The sequence below is a fragment of the Rhinolophus hipposideros genome (assembly GCF_964194185.1).
Source record: "Rhinolophus hipposideros genome assembly, chromosome: 19".
Taxonomy (NCBI): domain Eukaryota; kingdom Metazoa; phylum Chordata; class Mammalia; order Chiroptera; family Rhinolophidae; genus Rhinolophus; species Rhinolophus hipposideros.
The window spans coordinates 54482749-54504617 of NC_138065.1; the positions used below are offsets into that span (position 1 = coordinate 54482749).

Here is a 21869-nt window from a genome sequence, read left to right on the forward strand (position 1 = left end):
TGGCGCGCGGAGGGCGGGCCGGCGGGCTCAACCTGGGGCCCGAGCTCCGTCCGGCGGCTGAGCTCCGAGCTGGGTCTGTCCCGGGGCTCCGGCGGCCGCCCTCGCGTCGGGATCCTGGTCGTCATGGGGGCCAAGGCGAAAGTCGGGAGGGAGCAGTGGCTCCTCGCGTCGGTGATCCTGTGTAAGTCCCCGGAGTTTCGGCAGGAATCGGTGGGTCGGCCCGTCCCGCGGGGGGAGGAGTCCAGGAACCTGCCCGCCGCGCCCCCACCGGGGCTCCCGGGGCTCCCGGGCCGGGGGCGGCGGGGCGCTGGTGCCTCTTCCCCGCGCTCGCCCTGGGGGGCCGCTGGGCGCGAGGGCCCTGCCCACGGCCCCGCGGCCGCGCACCTGGGAGCGTCACCTCCCCGGGCCACCCAGCCCCCGGGCCCAGCAGCCCGAGAGCAGCCGCCAGCCTGTCGCCGCCGACCCCGCGGCCCCTGGAAGCCCTGCTCCTAGCGGCTCCCCAGAAGCGGATGCCGGCGCGCGGGGCCCTGTCCCCGCCTGTGGCCCCGCACCCGCGCCTCTGCGGGGCGGTGGCTGCCCGGGAAAGGTGGCCGGGCGCCAAGTCTGGAGAGGAAATACAACTGCAATCTGACATCGCCCAGGGAACGGCATTCATGGTGCCTTTCGAGGGTGACCCGCGTCCTAAGAAACGGTGTGGGGTGACCGGGTCGGGGCGCGGTCGTTGGCGGGAGCCTCCGTGACGCCCGCTGACCTGCCGGGACCTGCCCGCCCCGGCTGCGGGGCCCCCGCGTGTCCGTCGTCTGCCCCCCGAGTGTGCTGCCCACGCCTCTGTGGGTCCTTGTGTCGGTCCGTCTGCGGGCGGTATGAATCTGATTTTCCCTCAGGGCCCATGTTTTAGGAAATGTTAAAGGAAATGATCAATGACCGTGGATATCGGCAGTTCTAAGGCCATTCATTTTGCTCATTCTGAAGGGTGGAGACAGATGGACTGACTACTCTGTCACAAACATTTGTCCCTTGTCACAAAAACATAAGCCTTCGGGTTGGACTGGACTAGAGGCGAGCCTAATGGTTTCCCCATTGTGCGGATAAGGAAACAGCTCCAAAGAAAGGAAATGACTTTTCCAGACTCACAACAAAGGTCTCCTGACTGCCTTTGCCTTTTTACCTCCAGTTTCCATTGTCTGCCTACCCCACCTTTTTACTTCTGCCTGGATCTCAGGACTGTTGGTGACTCCACGGTTATTGTCACTTGTGTGTGGTACTCAATACTGAAGACTGCCGGCCCTGCACTGTGCCTCCCGCCCCCAAACCCGTGAGCTGCTTTTTCTGAGCCAGTGACTCTGTTTGCACTATATTTGTCATGCTTGTAAGCTTCCTGGAGCTGCGTCCTTGTCCCCTTTTTCCTTTCCTTCCTCCTAATTTTCTATATCACATAATAATCACACTGGCTCCGAGCGAGTTGTGACAGTACCATTCTGAGCTTGGGGAGGTCCTGTAGTCTGTTCAGGGAATCAGAAAACGGGTTCGGAGGCCGTCCCAGGTGACGCTGCATCAGCTTGACAGGACAGTGGGCCCTGGGAAGTCACATGTCCGGGGCTGCAGGAACCAACCCTGTAACATTTAAATCAGGCTGGACTTTGTCCTGTAATCCAATCCCCACCTCGCTTTCTTCTTTACGTTCCCTCCTTAATTTCAAATGCATCAAAGAAGCTGCAAAACTTTTATGCATGAGGAGCATTTGAGGTCTTCCTTCTGGCATATGTCGTCAGTTTGGCTGAAATAAACATGTAAAAATTCTCTAAGTAAATAAATAAATAATCAGGCTAGCCCTGGGGAGAGTGATTTGATTAGTACGCTGAGAATGGAAATAGGAACCAGGCCACCCGCCTGGGGTCTGGCTTGACTCTGCCTTATCCGTGATCTTAGGCCAGTAGCTCCGTCTTGTCGTCTGTAAAACAGGAGCAGTGACACTTGTCCTAACCCTGTCCTGACGATTTGCCGGCATCACGGCTGCATTATGTACACATGAAGGCATCACTGGGCAGCCGTGATCCCCTCTGGATTCCGTAAGGATGGAAGAATCTGTCCCTCGGAAAGTAGGTCAAAGAAAGCAGGGAGAGACCTTGATAGATCCCCAATGGCAAAAGTTAAAAACGTAGGGGCTCGCTTTTGAGTGTCTAGTCTGTCCTGTAACCCCTGGGATGTCAGAAGTATGTACAGACGCCTGGGTGTTCGCCCCCCTCCCCCCGGGGCTGCTGCTCAGTGTGGGCCTGCTGTCTGAGGAACAAGACAGGGCAAGACAAGACTGACAATGAAGCAAAGGCCCAACCCCATCCTGGGAACCTAGAGGAGAGGGCGGTCTGAGCCCGCTGGGCAGGGATTGGCAGGGATCGGAGGCTAAACTCAGGGAGCACAGGGCTTGAGAGAACATCTGCTGCCGAGAGCACCAGTCACCTCTCCCTAGAGAGCCTGTGCTTAAACAAGTCTCCAGGTGTCTCCCAGGCAGTGAAGAGGCATTTGTGCTTAGCAGAGAGGCATGTGAATAGGACAGGGGAGTAAAGGGGAACCTAGTTTGGAGTGCTGGTCTTTGCCCCCACCCCCCTTTTAGGAGAGTAGCGTCCCCCTGAGACCATCCAGGGTGGAGGGACGGCCTGGGTCTGGGCCATCTGTGAATCCTGCTGTTCCTGCTGATGTGCTTCCCAGTGCTGCTGCATCAGGGCCAGGCTTGTCCTCAGAGGCATACACCGGGATCATCCCCCCTTTCCTCTCCCTCTCTCTACCCCAGTTGAATTTACTCCCAGGAAAGAATTGTTTCCTTGAAACCAGAAACTAGAAAAACCAGACACTAGAAACAGGCCACAGCCAGAACTGGGAAGTGAGTGGCAGTGGCATTCCAGGGCCTGCGTCTGCGCCTCCTGTACACTCACTGGGTGATGGCTCTCTCCAGTCGACCCGCCTTGTCTGCGACCTCTGGCCTCGTTGTGCTTTGGGTTAGAGCTGCTGTAATTTCTTTTTTAAAGCTTACTGAATTAGAATAGGCTAATACATCGATGTGTTTTGAGAATCAAAGTGATATTAAAGGCGTGAGGGTGTCTCCTGTTCACCCCAACCCCCCATAGTCTCTCATGTAGCTTCAGGGTTTTGCTATTTGTTACCCAGATACAAGTATATACCAACATACAGTTTTTTCTTCTCCCTCTTGTACAGAAAGAGGCTCCTGTTGCATGCTTCGTCTTGTTTATGTCACTTCATGTTCCCTGGAGAGCTTTTCACATTGGTGTTTCAGGTGTTGTCGTCTTGGCCATTAGGGGGGCCCCCACCGGCCCCCAAAGTCAGCGGGGTCTAGGGGCGCCTGTTCTGTGGACACAGACACAGCAGACATCCCTGCTCGCCCACAGATTTAAAAGCTGCACATTTTATGTGCTAGGTTACAAACTAATGGACCTTGTTGTTCACGTTGGATAGCATTGCGGACAGCTCTTGGTGATCTCTACACTCAAACCTGCTTCCTTTCAGAAGGTTCAGGAAAGACCTGGACGACCACTCCTCAGATGTGACTGAAAGAGGTTTCAGGGCTGTGAGACGTGTGGGAAGCGGGGTGAGTGGGCGCGTACTGGGGTTTCCCAGGCATTGAAAACGCAGAGTTCATCTGCCTGGGACTCCGTGATAAGCAGGGTTTCTGTCTAAAGTCCGGCTGTGTCATTCGTTTCACAGTGTGGGAGTACAACGGGAGGAAGCAGCTGGCTGGCAGGAAGCTAGATGCCAGGCCCTGGAGTGCGCCCTGGGCAGGCAGGCAGAACCTTCCTTGTAATGGGGAGACAGGTGGGGGAGGGGATAGGCTGAGCAGGTAGAACTGGAAATTCTGCTGAGAGCAGGCCAGGAGGCGGTGGAGTGAAAGCCCTCTCCTACACAGCCCTTACACCTTCTGCCTTCCCTAGGGGCCTTTACCAGCTGACTGACGTCGGGCAGGGAGGAAGGCTTTTCAGCCACTGCTGGGCTCACAGAGCCTTCCTCTCTCTGTCCACACATTCCTTACCTGTCCCACCCCAACCTCCAGGAGTGAGTGGGAGGGGCGAGACCAGCAGGCGGGGGCGGAAGCTCTAGGTCTGGGCGCTAATTGTACTGCAATGTCCAATTCATTGTTTAACCCAATAAGCTATGTTTGAGCACTGTGCCAGAGGTCAGGGATAAAAAAGCGGGAACCCCTGCGACCAGAAAGCTGTGAGGGGAGCCAGAGGTAGCTGGAACAATTAGCCTATGTTAAGGTACAGAGTCCGCTGGAGCTGGTGGCTTTCAGCTGGTGGCTTTTGGAGCTGGGTCCTCCCTGATGTCCTCCCTGATGGTTAGAGGGTCCTGTGAGGCTCATATGTCTAGAGGGGAAGCTTGGATGAATTCTTAGAGAAAACCAGAGACTGCCTGGCTGGTTTCCCTCCTTTTTATTTTCTTTAACGAATTCAAACAAATTCAAGGCAAGAAAGCAACTTAAGTAAAATTTTAATCAACAGGGTGTATAGAGAAAACAAAGATTTCTTAATAAAGCAGTAGAAAGAAGTAGCTTTTCTGTGGTGGATTTGACCTGCTTGTACAAGGGATGGTTGTTGGTGGCTTCATTCCGGCATCTGGACGCCACCCCCTCTGTGATCAGCTCCTCATCACAGCATTTTCTGTCTGGGCAAAGCAGTGTTAGGAGCTGGCCAGGAGCGAACATAACTTCCTCTGTCCCCAAGGAGCCACAGACACACTGAGCAAGCGGAACACAGAGTAGAGTGTGCCAGGGGCTGGTGTCAAAGTGCAAAATGTTTTGAGAGCATAGAAGAGAGATACATTTTAAAGATATATATATATATATATATATATTATTTTTTTTTTAACTAAGAAATGGTACCTGCTCAATGTAGAAAAATGGGAAAATAGAGAAAATTAAATCACATGTACTTCTCTTATCTAGAGATAAAAACTTAGAGCTGGTGTTTCATTCTGTCTTTCCTCTGAATAAATGTGTGGTATATATATATATATGTGTTTTTTTAAGTATAATATGCTTTCAGCAAAATCCATTCAGCTGTGTGGCTGTAACATAATTTACACAAGTGTCCGCCTTTTGTTGGGCATTTAGGTTTTCTTTTTCTTTGCTGAACTAAATAACATTAAATTATCCTGTGCATGCATCTGTCATCTTACCTTTGATTATTTTCTTAGGCCACATTCGTAGAAGTTGAAGAGAGATTAATTTTGACTGGGGAAAGGCATAATGTATTGAGGGATATTTGAACAGGATTTTGAAGGATGAATGAGATTTCCTAGCTTGTGTGATGGAGATGCTGTGTAGCATAATAATTTTGGGGTCTTAGAACTACATAGACCTGGGTTAAGGTTTTCAACTTGCTGTTTGTCAGCTGCGTGATTTGGGGCAACTGTTGTAAGCCTCAGCGTTGTCATCTGTGAAATGGGATGATAGCAATAGTAGTTGTCTCAGGGGCTTTTGCGAGAATTTAATGAGACTATGCATGCAAGGCACCAGCCTTAATATGGGGGCTCCCTGTCACCACTGCCATCTCTCCACTGATCCTAACAGTCATGAGACCTTGCTCAGGTTCAAGAGAAGGAGACGTAGGCTCGACTTCAGTCACAATGTAAGAAAAGCACGCCAGATGAGAGAAATATAGAGACATGTGTCTATTTTGGAAAATACAATTTGCTACAGTTGCTTTATTACTCAAATACAAAGGGATTTTCAAGAATTGTATCCCCAGTCTTAGAGATTTATACACCACCAACTCTCATCTGAAATGTATGAGAACACGCGTGATTGATTTGGGTCTTAATGCCTGAATCACCACCTCCCTTCTCTGTACCCAGCTTCTGTTCCACTTCCTACCCCTGTGAGGTTCCACCTACCCACTTTCCTGTTCACAGTTACATTGTCTCCAAGTGATCTGTGCTCTGGTTTTCTCCTGCCCTTTCTCTCTCCTTGAAATGTATCAGACTCACAATTACACTGCAGGTGTAGTAATCTCATATTTCTTACTCATCTGTTACCTCATTTCACCTCTAAAGTGTTAGTTAACCATTCAGTGCTTCCTGGTGTGGGTGCCACTATTTTTTTTTTTTTAAAGATTTTATTGGGGAAGGGGAACAGTTGAATTTATTGGGAAACATTGTGTACTTCCGGGATTTTTTCCAAGTCAAGTTGTTGTCCTTTCAATCGTAGTTATGGAGGGCGCAGCTCAGCTCCAGATCCAGTTGCCGTTGTTAGTCGAGGAGTTGAACCGGCAACCTTGTGGTTGAGAGCCCACTGGCCCATGTGGGAATCGAACCGGCAGCCCTCGGAGTTAGGAGCACGGAGCTCTAACCGCCTGAGCCACCGGGCTGGCCTGGGTGCCACTATTTTGATATTTCCTGTTTTGTTTTTCTTTCCTTCTTGTCATCTGTCTGATTTTTTTCCTTTTCTATTCCCGTTTCCCCCTCTTTTTCTCTAAATTAAAACACCTAATCCATATTTACTTTTACAAAAATATAGAACACGGAAAAGAAAAGCCACCTGTGGTCTGATCCCTCAGGCAATACGCACTGTCAGTTGTTTGAGATCCAGAGGTTGTTTGTGCATAGACTCAGGTTATTTTTATTATTTACAAAAGTAGGATCACATTCCATATACTGTTTTTACATGTTGAACATGTTTCTATGTCGGTACAAACTGACCTGCCTTGACCTTTGGGGTGGCAACATGTCATTTTTCCATGTTGTGAATGTGTCATGTACTGGAGCCAGATTACCTGGCTTAGAATCCTAGAGTGCTTCCTGCAAAGCCACTACTGGCTTCGTAACCTTGAGCAAATCCCTTCATTTTGGTGCCCCACTGAACTCATATATTAGATGGGAGTAATGTATTTATCTGATAGCATTATTGTGAGGATTAAATGAATTAAACCTTATGTAAAGGTCTCAGAAGAGTACCTGGCACTAAGTAATCATGCTATTATATTATTCATTTGGTCATGCTCCATAAATAATATGTATAGAATTCAGGTAAGATTAATTAAAAGTATAGGACAAGCCTTATGAAGGTCTTTAAGAGTTCTGTTGATCCTTTTTTAAAAATAATTATTTTTTTCTTACTAAGATATAATTGACATACAACATTATTTTAGCTTCAGGAGTACAGTATCATGATGGGATATTGGTATATATTGTAATATGATCACAAGTCTAGTTAATATCCATCACCATACATAGTTACAGAATTTTTCTTCTTGTGACAAGAACTTTTAAGATTTTCTCTCAGCACCTACACATAGGCAGTACAGTATTGTTAACTATACTCCTTATGATGGACATTACATACCCACAAAATTTGTATCTGAGATCACACAGTATTTGTCCCTCATCTGTTTTATTGTATCCAGCATAATCCTTTAAGGTCCATCTATGTTGTTGCAAATGGCGAGATTTTTTTCATCTTTCCCTACAAAAGAGTGTATACACACACACACACACACACACACACACACACACACACAACATACAGACTGAAGAATAATGAACATCCATGCACCCACCACCACCTTAAAAAATAGAACTTCATTGATACCTTCAAACCCCTCCACAATTATTAATACATTCCTGCGCTCTTTCCTCTCCAGGTGTCATTTTATAGTTAACATTTCTTCGCTTTTCCTTTCCTATATGCTTTGCCACATATATTTGTATCCGTAAACAGTGTGTTTCTTCCGGCATGTTTTTGACTTTGGCATTCGGTGGTGTGTTTGTGAGAATGCGTGCAACTTTGGCGTACTCAGCTTTGCTTCTCTGTAGCCCCTCACTGGTGGAAGGTGCTTCCACTCTGCTGATGGTGGACGTTTGGGTGGTTTCTCGTTCACTGTGATAGCCAGTGCTTCCGTGATCATTCCCTGCTGCTGTCTGCTAATAGCAAGATTTCATTCTTTATTTTTCTTTCAGAAATTTTATTTCATGATAAAATGCTTTGAGGACTAGTCATATATAAATTGTAAATGCATGTCTATAGGTGTATAAATATAAAGATATAGGTCCTTTTATTGGCTGATAGCATCTTACCCTATGAACATAGCACATTCTATTTCTCCATTCCTCTAGTGATGAAGTTGAAGATTCCATTCTTTTTATGGCTGAATAATATTCCATTGTCCGTTGATGGACACCCAGGTTGCTTCCATATCTTGGCTGTTGTAAGTAAAGCTGCAGTGAACATGGGGTGCAGATAACCTTTCTGGTTAGTGTTTTCATTTTCTTCAGATGAATGCTCAGAGGTGGGATTGCTGGGACATAAGGTAGGTAGTTGTATTGTTAAATCTTTGAGGAACCTCCATACTGTTTTCCGTAGTTTCTGCACCCATCAGATTCCCACCAACAGCGCATGACGGGTTCCCTTTTCTCCATGGCCTCCCAGCACTTATCTTTTGTCCTTTTGATAATAGGCATTCAGACGCTGTGAGTTGACAGCTCATTGTGGTTTTGATTTGCATTTCCCCAGTGACTAGTGACAGTGGAGCATTATATACCTGTTGGCCGGCTACATATCTTTTGAAAAATGTCTATTCAGATCCCTGGCCCATTGTTTAAACGGATTGTTTGGTTCTTTTTGCTATTGAACTATATGAGTTCTTCATGCATTTTGGATATTAGCCTCTCATCAGATCTATGGTTTGCAAACAGTTTCTCCCATTGCCTTGCCATTTGTTGCCTTGCCATTCATTGATGGTTTCCTTCATTGTAAAGAAATGCCGTCATGCTTACTTAAGTCAAACGAATGCCCACTGCTGATGCCAGCTTAGACCTTTGGATCAGTCAGCTTGGGCCACCATCGCAAAATAGCACAGACAGGGTGGCTTAACAGTAATTTCTCACAGTTCTGGGGGCTGGACGTCCACATCAGGGTGTGGGCAGGTTGGTTTCCCGAGGCCTCGCTCCTGGGCTGCAGATGGCCGCCCACACGCTGCCTCTTCACACGGGCCTCCCGTGAGCATGAGCACCCCAGGTGTCCCTGGGTGTAAAGACACCGTCAGCTTGGCTCAGGGCGTGTATGGAGGGCCTTGTCTTCACCTAGTTACCATGGTAAAGGCCCCTCTCCACAGACAGCCACAGTTCAGGTCCCGGGGGTCAGGCTTTCATTCATGAAGTTGGAGGGAATGCAGTTCAGTTCGTAACAGCCCTGAACCAATTGCACAGCACCTCTGCTCTAGCCGGGGGCCTCCACCTCAGCTGCCCTGGGCCTGCTTGGAGTCTCTTATGGTCATGAAAACGATGGGGGTACTTTAAATGGATTCACGTCTCCCCCCCTTTCTGCTGCTATTTTAGACCTGGCATTAGAAAACCTCCTGCATGTGTCCCACCTTCAGCCCTGCACACTCCCCTGGGATGCAGGAGGCCCCCTCTGCTACTGTCATGCAGACACCCACAGATACGCTGCAGCCCAGGTACAGAGATCAGTCCCTTTCGCAGAATGATAGGCAGAAATCGCCCATGTGCAAAGAACTTTAGTTCTTTTCAAAACTATGAAGCAAATTGAGAAACACTTAATTTTTAAGTTCTGAGACTAAGTTTTAATAAAGATTAATGGAACACTCATTTTTATCCCTGAGAGCTGAACAGTCAAAAACAAACAAAACAAACAAACCTTTGCTAGTACTAAAATTTTTAAAAGATTGGTCTTTGAATTGAGTTTGTTTTTTTCTTCATTTGGGCATGCCTCATCTGCCAGTTTGAAAAGTGGGCTTATCTTTGTAGACACACCTAAACAGGTGATGTAGGAGTGAGAGATGGGCTGTGGCCTCGTTTGATGCCAACCTGTGCCAGGCATCGTGCTCAGTGCTGAGCGCGAACAAACAGGAGTAGCACGGGGTCCCTGCTGCCGAGGGTTTACTGTGTGATGGGGAGACGCACGCGTGCACAGCGTCGTCATCATAACAGGCTTTGACAGGGCTTCGCATGGGACAGTGGAAGCCTGGGACAGGCCTTGACCTGGCTCTGGTCAAGTCATGAGGACAGGTCATTTCCTGGAAAATAATGTGGACGAGCTGCTGCTGGCCAGATGAAGAAAGTGGGGAAAGAGAAAGGGTGTTACATGTAGCGGGAGTGGCTGCTGTGACACAGCTGGTCTTTACTGGGAATTGGAAATATTTAGTTTCGTATTGCTAGAGGGTAAACTGCAAGAGTAGAGAGTGTGATGCAAAGGATACGCTTATCACAAGGTCAGGTTGTGCTGGAGCTCTTTCCTGCCTTGCTGAAGAATTTGGATTTTATCTTGTAGGCAACGTGAAATCATTGCAAGCTTGAGCAAGTATTAGAATTGCGTTTTGAGGAAGGTTTTGAGGAGGGTGTACAGTGTAGCACTGGCTGCCTTGATTTGAATCTGTGCCACCACATAACAGCTCTGGGCCTCAGTTTCCCCATGTGAAAATGGAAATGAAAATCACCCATTCCTAAGGTTGTTGTAGGGATCCAATGATGGTCCACGCAGGGTACTTCCAACCGGTGGTAAGGGTTGGCTGTCCCGCTGGCAGTGGGTTAGAGGATGGGTCGGGATTATACAAAGCAGAGAAGCCAGTTAGGGACCAATTGCAGTTCTTCAGATGATGATGGCACTAAAGGTAGCAGTGGGTATGGAGAGGAGGGGCCAGTTTGGTGGAGATTTGGGAGGTGACATTGTAAAGCTCCCCGTGTTTGACTGACTAGAGTGAAGGAAACAGGGTGGTGGCCTGAAGATTTCTGGTTTGAGCGACCAAGTAAATGGTGATGACAGCTACCTGGAGTAGGGAGGCGCGGGAGGAAAGAGCTGGTGGGACGTCCCAAGCAGTGCGACGTGGCCAAGGCACTGCCACAGGTCTGCGGCTCCGGTGAGAGGCAGTGGCTGGAGCTCGCCATGCATGGGTGAGGATGAATTTCAGGCTGCGTTTGAGATTTCCTGGAGAATATGGAGAGAGAAAAGGTGCAGAATGGGATGCTGGGCATCACTAATATTAAGGGATGGGCAGAGGAAGCAAAGTCCCAGGAGAATAAGACAAAAGTCAGTCAGGGAGAGGACCAGAAGGGCCACACATAGAAACCAAAGGGGTAGAGTGACCTCTGAGTTGGGCAGTGACCAGCGGGGCATACATCTTACAGGGGCCACAGGAGGTAACTGAACAAATGCTGGGTGTTCTTTATTCTAAGACTGCTCTAATGTTTTGGAAATTGGGGTGTGATTTATAGCTTATGTACTTGTATATATTTACCATAATTTCCCCCGAGAAGCTCTTGTCTAAGAATTGAGGAACACAGTGACTGATAACCTTGGTAAAAGCCTCTGTAATTCCAACGTGAGAGCCAAAGCCATGCTACAGCAGGACGAGTGGTGCTTGGGTATGTTGGCTGCAAGCTGTGTGGAGATGACTTCCTTACGAAGCTTGGTGCGAAAAGGAATGGGGCAGCATTCCACCTAGAGCGGGGTGCAAGATAAAGTAAGGTTTTCTGCGTGTGAAAGGGCCAAAATATATTGGTGCCTTCAACTTCTGTCTTGTTGTGAACTTACTTTGTTGGGAGCAAAGTAAACATCACATTGGAAAGGATGAAATCTCCTTCTTTTTTTTGTTTATCATGTGCATTAGTGGGACATTTGTACGTATGCGTAGTATGCCAAGTGTAGGTCCACAGTTAAGGGCAAAGAGGAGGCCGGGATGAGGCAAGGGAAAACAGACTAGATGAGGGGAGTGGGCAGGGAGAATGACTGGGTGAACCCATGGCAATGGGGTGCGGTGAGGGAAAGCCCTCAGGTCTGCGGGCCTACCTGTGAAGGTTCTAGAAAAGAGTTAGTCTTTCCAGTAATAGAGGAGAGAAGGTTTGGTGGACTGGAGCAGAAGCATTTTTCAGTCAGTATTTATATTTGCTTGTGTTTCTTGTTGAAGAAAACATTGAAGTCCTATAAGGGAGTGTGTACAGACGGTAACGATAAGATATAAGGGTGATTGGGTGCTTTCTATTGGTCAGACACTGTTGGAAGCACTTTACATTAGTTTAACTCTCAACAGCCTTTGAATGTAGAAACTGTTATTCCCCATTTTACAAATGGGCAAACTGAGTTTCACAGTCACTAAGCGGCTTGCCCGGGTTGCACAGCCTAGTAAGTAACAGAGATGGGAATTTAATGTAGGCCGTCTGGTTCCAGGAATGACAGGGGGGCTGTGGACACAGTGGCCATCAGCTGAGGTGTCCTGTGGTGATAAGAGGGGCATGCCCGTGAGCCTGGAGTCACAGTGAGATATGCAGCCACAGTAGAGTTGAGTATTGCAGCCCGGCACAGGCAGGGAGAGACAGGAAGACAGCCAGACACAGGCAGACAGCCGTCGTCCTGCCTGGGGGGGAGGTGGGAGGCACTTGAGGTGAAGGGTCCTGGATTGTAAACAAGAGAAGAGAGGCCTGTACCAGGTTGGTAGTGGGTCAGGATTCATGAGAAGAGAGATGTGTGTGGCCCACAGTGTTTGTATGTATTGGTTGTAATTCCTGAATGTGCTTCAGATCTGATGATCTGAGTGGACTCAGAAAAGAACCTCAGCTAAAGGCAGAAGTAACGCAGAAACACATATTCTGTGTCTTTTTTTGTTTGTTTTTTGTGTTGTTTTCTTTGTATGTGTGCCGCCCTTTACTTCATAGGCTAGTGTTTAGTTTAATGGGAAACTGTTCTTCATTTGGGTGGTGTCAGAGGTTGGGTTCTTGGGAAGCTGACTCTGATCTGTCAGTCATTGTACCAGGTCATTCTTGGGACCCACACTTCTGGAAGGAGGGGAAGGAGGGAGGGGACGCTGGGCAGAGGGACATGCGAAGTCGCACTGGAGTGGCCTTGGGAGCAAGGCCTCCCCAGACACCTTCTGTCCTTGATCAGGCAGTGGGAGCCCCCGCCTCTGCCCTGGCGGGAGGTGTGTCCCGGCCCACAGTGTTCTGGGTCTTCTCAGAGGACGGAGGGCCTTCACAGCAGCCCCTGTCCCCGTCCTTTGCTGGGACAAGCCTTCCTGAGGAGAGGTCTGGTTCAGGCACTCATCACAGGTAGCACATTGTAAAATCTGAGAATCTTAAAAAAAAAAAAAAAAAAATCTGAGAATCTTAAAAAAACAAGTTCTGATCATTACAGCAGAGAAAACTGACTTGGAGAAAAATCAAACATTTCATTATCAGCATTCTTGATGAGAGCTGAGATTTCATGTCCTCAGTTTTCAATTTTGTAAAGCTATTGGACTTAATTTTGTATCTGTTATTACATTTGATTATAGATTTGACATTAAAATGTAATGCCAGATATATGCATACAAGGTAACACTATTAGAATTTATACATAAAAAGGGTCCTGAATTTTAAAAGAACGCCATTTTATTACCTAGTTTGCCTCCATGAAACTGATGGCTTTTCTGAGAAGGCGTGGTTAATCAACGTATGACACAGTAAGGAAAAAAGGGGTGTAGGAGTAACCTGTCTGCTCATGTCACCTCTACCATTTCCCAGCTGTGAAACCTTCACCAGCCTCTAACCTTTCAGGCAGCTAATTTTCTCACCTGTAAAATGGGGGAGAGAATGTTTATCCAGACTAATTCAGTGTTGTCTGTCAATTAAAATAAATGTATGTCAACATTAATGCCAAAAAAGGAAGCTGAAGGACTTTAGAGAGCATCTGGTTCAAACCTTTCAGGTGAGCAAAGGAAGCCTCAGAGGTGGAGAACCATGTTTACTTTGTGCGTAATTAATAAATAAAAGGGAAGTGTGCTGTGTTTAACCAACATGCTTGCATTTATCTAAGAAAGACAGGAATCTGACCTAAACTGTAAACAGAGCAGACGTCATGAGTCTTAGCTTTGAAAACACTGAGAGAACCTGCAAGTGCCATCGCTGTCCCTGAACCCCACGTCCTGCTGCTCATTCTGGGCGGTCTGAGCCCCCTGGGACCCCTGCTGCACCCCCGCCCCACCCCATGCCTCCCCTCACCGCCCCTCTGCACCCTGCCTACTCTACTGTTTCTTCTCTGGTCCTTCTGGCTGGAGGAGTTGCTAATGGTGATCAGGCTCCAGTTCTGGTCCTCCCTGCGTGTCAGACGCAGCTGTGTGAGCTCAGGCAGCCTCCCTCCCTCCCTCCCTTCCCATCTCAGTCCCTCCTGGAAAATTGGGATAATACTTGCCCTGCTGTTTAAAGGATCAAACGGGCTCCGTCTGGGAAAGCCCTTTACCAAGCACACGTGCCCTGCAGTCCGTGTGGGGTTGCCCCACGCTCCCCTCCAGGCCTCCCGCTGTGGTGGCTTCCTGCCAGGACTGTGACAAGTGGCTGCAGTTGAGACGCTTTCTCTGAATTCTGAAATGGTGGTGGGGACCTAGTTGGATTACAGGGAGTCAGAGTGAGGGAAGTTACATTGGAAAGAAGCACTTTGTTTCCATTGATACGAAGTATTGGCCTACAGTCCTAGCGAAAGGCATTTAAAGAAGGCATTTAAGGTATTTGCCAGCGGCTGTGAGCCCTGGCCTGGGAGGCTCCTGACGGCTCGCCCCCCTCCCCAGGCTCGCTGGCGCTGGGCAGCGCTACGGTGTTCACTCCGGAACCCGAGGTCAGAGTGGCTGAGAATAAACGTGAGTTGGGAGGGGTGGGGGGGTTGGGGAGACCCCGGGGCCCTGGGAATGCCGCCCACATCCCTTTTCTCCCGCCCCTTCCTCACGCCCACTGCCATCCTGCCGCAGCCGCCAAGCTGTCCTGCTCCTACTCTGGCTTCTCCTCTCCACGAGTGGAGTGGAAGTTTGCCCAAGGCGACACCACCAGCCTCGTTTGCTACAACAACAAGATTACAGGTGAGACTCGCCACCCCTGTCCTGCCCGTCCAGGCTGTGGAGGGACAGACCCGCCTGGGTTCCCCCCCCAGGGGACGGTACCCCCTAGGGCTTGGGGGCCACCAACTCCAGTTTCTCTTAGCGCTCCAGCTCACTGTGCCCCGGCTTCTGTCTCCCGGCAGCTTCCTACGAGGACCGAGTCACCTTCTCACACAGTGGCATCACCTTCCATTCTGTGACCCGGAAAGACACGGGGACATACACGTGCATGGTCTCTGACGAAGGTGGCAACACCTACGGGGAGGCCAGCGTCCAGCTACTTGTGCTTGGTACGTGCCCATGTCTCCTTGGGGGCCGGGATGAGTTGCTCCCCCAAACGCTTAGCAGGCTCGGCCTGCCAGTTGCCCAGCTCACTGTGGTGTGTGGGGGAGGCTCAGTCACAGAGCTGTCAGAGGGGAGCAGACCCGGTGAGGGAGGGCTGGGCATGGCCAGGGAGGGAGGCTGGAGCTGACGGCCTCGGTGTCCTCGTCAGCGGCCCACCGCCTGCAGCCCTCCCGGCCCATGACCAGCGTCTCCTCTCCCTTTGCAGTGCCTCCGTCCAAACCTACAGTCAGCATCCCCTCGTCCGCCACCATCGGAAGCCGAGCAGTGCTGACCTGCTCCGAGCAAGACGGCTCCCCACCCTCCGAGTACTACTGGTTCAGGGACGGGACCCTGATGCCAACAGAGCCCAAAAGCAGCCGTGCCTTCAGCAACTCCTCCTACACCCTGAACCACAAGACAGGGGAGCTGGTATGGATGGGGAGTGTGGAGGGCAGGGATACAGAACCCCTGAGGGTGGGGGTAGAACATGCAACAGGGTGAGCGTGGCGTTTGGGTCCGGACAGGAAAGGTAGGTACTTGGCTTTGGAAGCAGGAGGCTGATTGTGTTCTGCCCTCCAGGTCTTTGACCCGGTGTCAGCCTCTGACACTGGAGAATACACGTGTCAGGCTCAGAATGGGTACGGGACACCCATGAGGTCAGACCCCTTGCGCATGGAAGCCGGTGAGCGAGGGTGTGGCAGGGTGAGCTCAGATGGGGGTCTGGTCTGCTTGGCCCTGCTCCGGGGTGCTGTCAGTCCCCAAGCAAGTGCTCATGTGCCCGACCTCTCGATGTCTTGCAGCGGAGCTGAATGTGGGGGGCATCGTGGCCGCCGTCCTTGTAACCCTTATTCTCCTTGGAGTCTTGATTTTCGGCATCTGGTTTGCCTACAGCCGAGGCTACTTTGACAGTAAGTGTTTGCCCGCAAAGGCTCTCCTTCCGAGTGTCGCAGCACCCGGTGCTCATGCTGCCCGTCTTCCTGTACTATGCTGCCCTCTACCATGCTGACCTCATGCTCCCATTTTTTCTCTTTAGGAATGAAGAAAGGGTGAGTGAGGTGCTGTGCTGGGGCTCCCCGAAGCTGAGAACAGGACGCATGTGGTTTGAAGCTGAGATGGGCTGGGGAGGGGGTTGGAGGTGGAGGCCACCTGCCTGGTAGGAAAGACATCTGCCTTTCTACCTCTGTTCCCTGTAGCCCTGTACTGTCTCCTTTCCCCCCCCCCCGCCACCCAGAACTCTGCTTCTGTAAAGTTCTCAGGTCTGGCCTCTAAAGTTGGCAAGCAGAGGTTGAGAGGGGCTCGGGGACTGAGTGTCTCCATCTTCTGGCTTGTCTGCAGGACTGCAAATAAAAAGGTGATTTACAGCCAGGCCACTGCTCGAAGTGAAGTAAGTCTGCCCACGCTGGGGTGGGGAGGGCCTCCCAACTGGAGTGGGGGGCTTCTGGCCTGCATTTGTGTGGGGAGGTCATCAGCTCAAGAAGACTGTAGAGAGCTGACTGGGGTTTTGTGTCCTAGGGGGAGTTCCGACAGACCTCTTCATTCCTGGTGTGACGCTGGTTCTCCGCGCTTGCCTCACTCAGGTGCTACCAGACTCTGGCCCCTGACGTCTGTAGCTTCACAGGATGCCTTATTTGTTTTCTAGCCCCCCACAGGGGTCCCCACCTTTATCTTAGTTTGGATGTGTTTTTTAATAATGTCAGCTCTGTGCCCCGTCCTTTTTCATCCCTCCCTTCCTTTCCCACCACCACTGAGTGACCTGGGACTCTGTAAAGCTTTCATTCCCGTCCCTCCGAGGGATTGAGCAGGAGTGCTGAGTGATACCTGCTCCCTCCCAAGCAGGCGGCAGACGGCAGGAGCAGCAGGGCACTCACCCCCAGGTGCAGCCGCCATCGTACAGGCCTCGAGCCCAACTCCTCAGCTGTCTCCTGCCACGCTGCTCTGAGAACCGGCATCAGCTATTGTCAAGTGGGGACTGGGGACCAGAGCAGCTGAAAAGGTCCCTTCCACCTCTGCTTTACCACAGGAAGCCACACACAGACTGACACCAACTGTGTCAGTGGGGAAAACTGGTGCTTTTGTTGTGGAGAGCATAGTCAGCTTTCAGGGGACATGAAGCAGAAGTTTTTAACCACTGATTTAAAGAAACGGAAGCTGGAGCTGGTGGCTCGAGCCATCACCCTTCCTTTGGCCGAACAGCTGGATGGACCCTCTGACGCTGTGTCTCCCGGGCGATGGGGATGTGTGTCATAGTGTCTGCTGAGTGCGTGTGCCCCTGGTTCTGTGCGGACCTGGGTGTGTGCAGGAGGGCTGCTCAGCTTGTGGTGGGTTGGTATTTGTGTGAGTCTGTGTGCAGCTGGATGTTGTTGGAAATGAGAACCTGCTTTGTGGAAGCTTATTGCTGTGAGTGGGGCAGTGAGGCTCTTGGGCTCCTTTGTACAAACAAGAAAAGGCCAGAAGCCCTGCTTTCCAGCAACCTGGGCTGCTCCCACCCCTTCCTGTCCTGCCCTTCCTGCTTCCTATCTCAGGGTGGAACTCCGAACACTGGGCCGGGTGCCAGCGCTCCCGGTGCCTGGCCTCCCCTGCTGGGAAACGGCACCCTATGCGAGGCTGAGCCCTGAGTGAGGGGAGAAAGCCCCGTCCGCCTCTGCCCACCTGGTGCCTTCACCCAGCCCCTCGGGCTGCAGGCGAAAGTGCTGGAGCCTGAGGCAGGAGTGCGTCTCAGACCATTTGGAGACTCCATCTTTAGCAGTAGCTGCTACTTTTTGGTGGGGTGGGGGTTTCAGGAAAAGATCCTTGGTGACCGGGTCTGAGTCCGGCTGTGGGTGAGCGAGCGCAGGAGGGAGCAGGCCTGCTTGTCCTCGTCTTCCTGGCAGTCCCTTCTCTGCCCTTAAATTACTGTTTCCCCACCTACCACCATCCCCCAGTCTATTGATTAACTAGCAAGAGCACAAATAAGGAGTTTTCTAGGGTCATTTTGATCATTTCTGTGGAGGATACTAAGTACCACTTTGCTGTACTCCGCTGCCTGATCTGGAAATCCCAACAGAGTTTGAGTTTTGTAACAAGGACCCAAGAGGAAAAACAGGACCAATCAAACCATTAGGTAAGGGTCACACGCGAACAAAAAAAATTTTCCAGATGGAAGTAAAATCAAATTAGACAATAAAAGTAGAGGTTATGGAATGGTTCAGTAAGCATGAGATTTGTAAAGTATGTTTCAGTTCTGTATCCTGTTGGGAGGTGTGAGGAGAGGCCGAGGTGACTCACCGCCCTGTAAGTCTCCACACCCCAGGCCACTTGTGAGGAGGAGGCAGTTGGTACCAGCCTTGGTATTCACCTCTGCAGCTTGCAGCTGCCCCTTTGGGTTGGAAAACACCTTGTCTGCTTTCATTGTATAATGTCAAAACTGATTTTTGTAATAAATGTTTATTTTTCACATTGAGTTTGTTTATATCCTGAAGTTCTACATTAAAAGAATTGGGACTCCCAGAGTGATGTATCCATGCAAAATCCACCTGATAGTTTTATTGATTAAGAAATTAGAGATAGTCTTCTCCAAGCCTTGATAATTACACTTTAACTTATCCTGGGTCTGTGCTTGAATGGGAATGGCTGAAGTGGACATTTCTCATGTTAAACTGAGACTTGGGGTATGGGGAAAAGGGCAAATTCCTGGAGATTGGGATGTAGAGACATGAGCCCCCGTGACCAGGGATTAATGATTGCGTGTAAGGATGTGTTCTCATCTGCGCTGGATCTACAGGTCAACGCCAGGGGAGGAAGAGGAGGGAACTAGGTAGGTCCATTTCTGCGTGAGGGGACAGTGTGTTCTATGGGGCAGGGCGACAGCTTAAAGGGGATGAATGACGAAAAAGAGTAGCTTCCACTTGAAGAAAAGAATTCTGTAGCTCCTCCAATGTTTCCCTTTTTTTAAAGTAGATGTAAAATTCTAATATGGAATGGCTCTTTTTTCCTCTTTTGGGGTACCTGGTTGAATGATTGGAGGCACAGAAATTACAAGGAGCCTGCCCGAGTTCACATAACCGGTACTAGGCAAGGGGAACATCTGGGGTTGGCCCGGGGGTGGGGTGGGCCGTGGCAGGGGGAGTTGGAGCTGGGGGCCCAATTCCTGCTCTCACTGACCCTGAAAGGAGAAGAAAGCAGGAGGAGGAACGAACGCAAGGTAACTTCCTCTGTACAGGTGGGAATGTGGGTCTCCGGAGAGAGGACAATGAAAGTCCTGACGTGACTGCAGTTTGCTCTGAGCTGTGACCTATCACGCGAGTCTGCCATCCCAGCAGGACCTACTGGACAGAGACAGCGAGCTCTTGACAAAATGGGCCTGTGAGTGCCACCTTCTGGAGTGAAGGATAAACTGCACGCATTTTTGCGGGTGCCTCATGGAAAGGTATGTGTGTCATATTTACCCATGGCAAGCAGTTGGAAGGGCAACCTCAGCAGCTTGCAGAATGATTTTAAAAAAGATCTCAGTAGAGCCAGTGGGGTGGCCCAGGCGGTTGGAGCTCCGTGCTCCTAACTCCGAAGGCTGCCGGTTCGATTCCCACATGGCCAGTGGGCTCTCAACCACAAGGTTGCCGGTTCAACTCCTCGAGTCCCGCAAGGGATGGTGGGCTGCGCCCCCTGCAACTAATATTGAACAGGGCACCTTGAGCTGAGCTGCCTCCTGGATGGCTCAGTTGGTTGGAGCGCGTGTCCTCTCAACCACAAGGTTGCTGGTTCGACTCCTCGAGTCCCGCAAGGGATGGTGGGCTGCGCCCCCTGCAACTAACAACGGCAACTGGACCTGGAGCTGAGCTGCGCCCTCCACAACTAAGACTGAAAGGACAACCACTTGACTTGGAAGAAAGTCCTGGAAGCACACACTGTTCCTGAATAATAATAAAAGAAAGATCTCAGCAGGAATGCTAAATCCCGTCGACGACGGCACTAGATCCTGAAGTGATGAAGTTCTGTTCTAGGTTCCACACTCAGTTACAGACAAACTGAAATATGCTCATAGAAAGTGATGTGGACGGTAAAGGGACTTAAAAACCATGTCATACAGAAACTTGTAAGAGAAAGGGGAGGATGAAAACCAGGGTGTGACAAGTGATGGGGCAGGAGGGTGTGGTGTGGGGAGACCCATCCCCACTGAGTCATTTTATAACAACACTAAGTCCACTTTCTGTTTCTAGTTGATTGTTAAACTATGCGGAAATAATAAAATAATAGTGTTTAGTCATTATTTCAGTAAGTAGTTGGTGTCACCAACTTCTTTGAGGGTGGGGGCTTGTGTTCACCGAGCGTGCCCAGGGTCAGGTGCATAGTGCTGTCTATACGTGGTGAATGAATAAGTATCAGGTTCCAAAATCAACACCAGTCAAGTTGAATGACAGCTGCTATGTTGTCTGTCACCAGCATTATTACCTCTTGTCATTTGTGTCCAAGTGAAATGAAAAGCAGAAGGGAGCCGAGGGACAGAGGGTCCCAGGCCCTGAATTTTTAAACGGTGGCACCACAAATACTTTGTTCTTGGTGTGTGGGCAGGTCCAGAAGAGAACAAAGTGGCCTCATTTATTTGTCTCTGGTGAGCTGAGTCCTTTACATGGGTAGCGCTATTCCTAACCTCTGAGCCCAGTTTATGGTTTAAGGTGTTGAGGTAGCCACTAAGACCCCATGGAAACTTTCCGCAGGGAGACCTCAGCCTGTACAAAATAAGGCTAAACATTGAGAAGAGGTCCCTTTCCCTGGGAAGGGGCCAGGCAAGGGCAGTGTAGGGGTTGAGTAGCAAGGAGGCCTGCTGCAGGCCTTTCTCACTCCTTCTCACCAATGTTTTGGCAGCACTCTTAACGGACTCATGACCTCTTACTCTGTTGTGATGGGGGTTCGTGGCAGGCTGCCCCAAATGTGCCCCTTTGGTATATTATGTGGGTTAAAGTTACTTTAGTTACAGAGACAGCCAGTTCAAGGAGGATACACTGACCCTCCTTTGTCCCCTGAAAGCAGGAACTCAATCTCCGCTGTGAAAGGCCCTACCCTCCCTGCACCAGGAGGTGGGGAGAGACTCGGAACGCAGGGCTAAGAAGGCTATATAAACAGACCTTGTTACTTCAGTAACGTGTTGCTCCAAGCCCAAACTTCTTTGTCTTGTCAATTCTTCACAAATGTGTTGGTTCCTTGTCTAAAAGGTGTAAATGCTGCCTGCTTTGGTGCTTTGTGTACTGTCGTATAAGTTCCTGTACATATGAAATTAAAATTTGTTTTTCCCCCGTTTATCTGTCTTATGACAATGACTAGGTCAGCCAGAGAACCTATAAGGGTAGAATAAAAAATTTTCATCCCCAACAGTTTGCACACACAATACCTGGAGCCAATGTATATGTTGTTGGGGAAGAAAAATATATATATATATATATATATATTTTAAGATTTTATTGGGGATGGGGAACAGGACCTTATTGGAGAACAGTGTGTTAATCTTAGCTGTGGAGGGCGCAGCTCAGCTCCAGGTCCAGTTGCTGCCTCTAGTTGCAGATGTGCAGCCCACCATCCCTTGAGGGAGTCGAGGAGTTGAACTGGCAACCTTGTGGTTGAGAGCCCACTGGCCCCTGTGGGAATCGAACTGGCAGCCTTCGGAGTTAGGAGCACGGAGCTCCAACCGCCTGAGCCACCGGGCCAGCCCCGAAAAAAATT

At 49.9% G+C, this 21869-nt stretch overlaps 1 protein-coding gene across 7 annotated transcripts; it reads left to right on the forward strand.

Moving 5' to 3' along the window:
• F11R (F11 receptor) lies at window positions 1-21449 on the forward strand. Of its 7 annotated transcripts, XR_013991736.1 has the most exons (12): window positions 1-181; window positions 14553-14621; window positions 14730-14837; window positions 14999-15145; window positions 15406-15608; window positions 15759-15861; window positions 15980-16091; window positions 16515-16563; window positions 16692-16756; window positions 19188-19222; window positions 19378-19584; window positions 19906-21449. XR_013991736.1 is itself a non-coding variant. In XM_081026210.1 (10 exons), the coding sequence occupies exons 1-9, from the start codon at window positions 124-126 to the stop codon at window positions 16725-16727; spliced, it is 885 nt and encodes a 294-aa protein (XP_080882336.1). In that variant the 5' UTR covers window positions 1-123; the 3' UTR covers window positions 16728-16756; window positions 19378-21449. The 7 variants fall into 7 exon arrangements, 4 of the variants coding, with proteins under 4 accessions (XP_080882336.1, XP_080882335.1, XP_080882337.1 ...); XR_013991737.1 differs by having other exon boundaries at window positions 19378-20425; XM_081026210.1 differs by lacking the exon at window positions 19188-19222 and having other exon boundaries at window positions 19378-21449.
• Window positions 21450-21869: the final 420 nt, after the last annotated feature.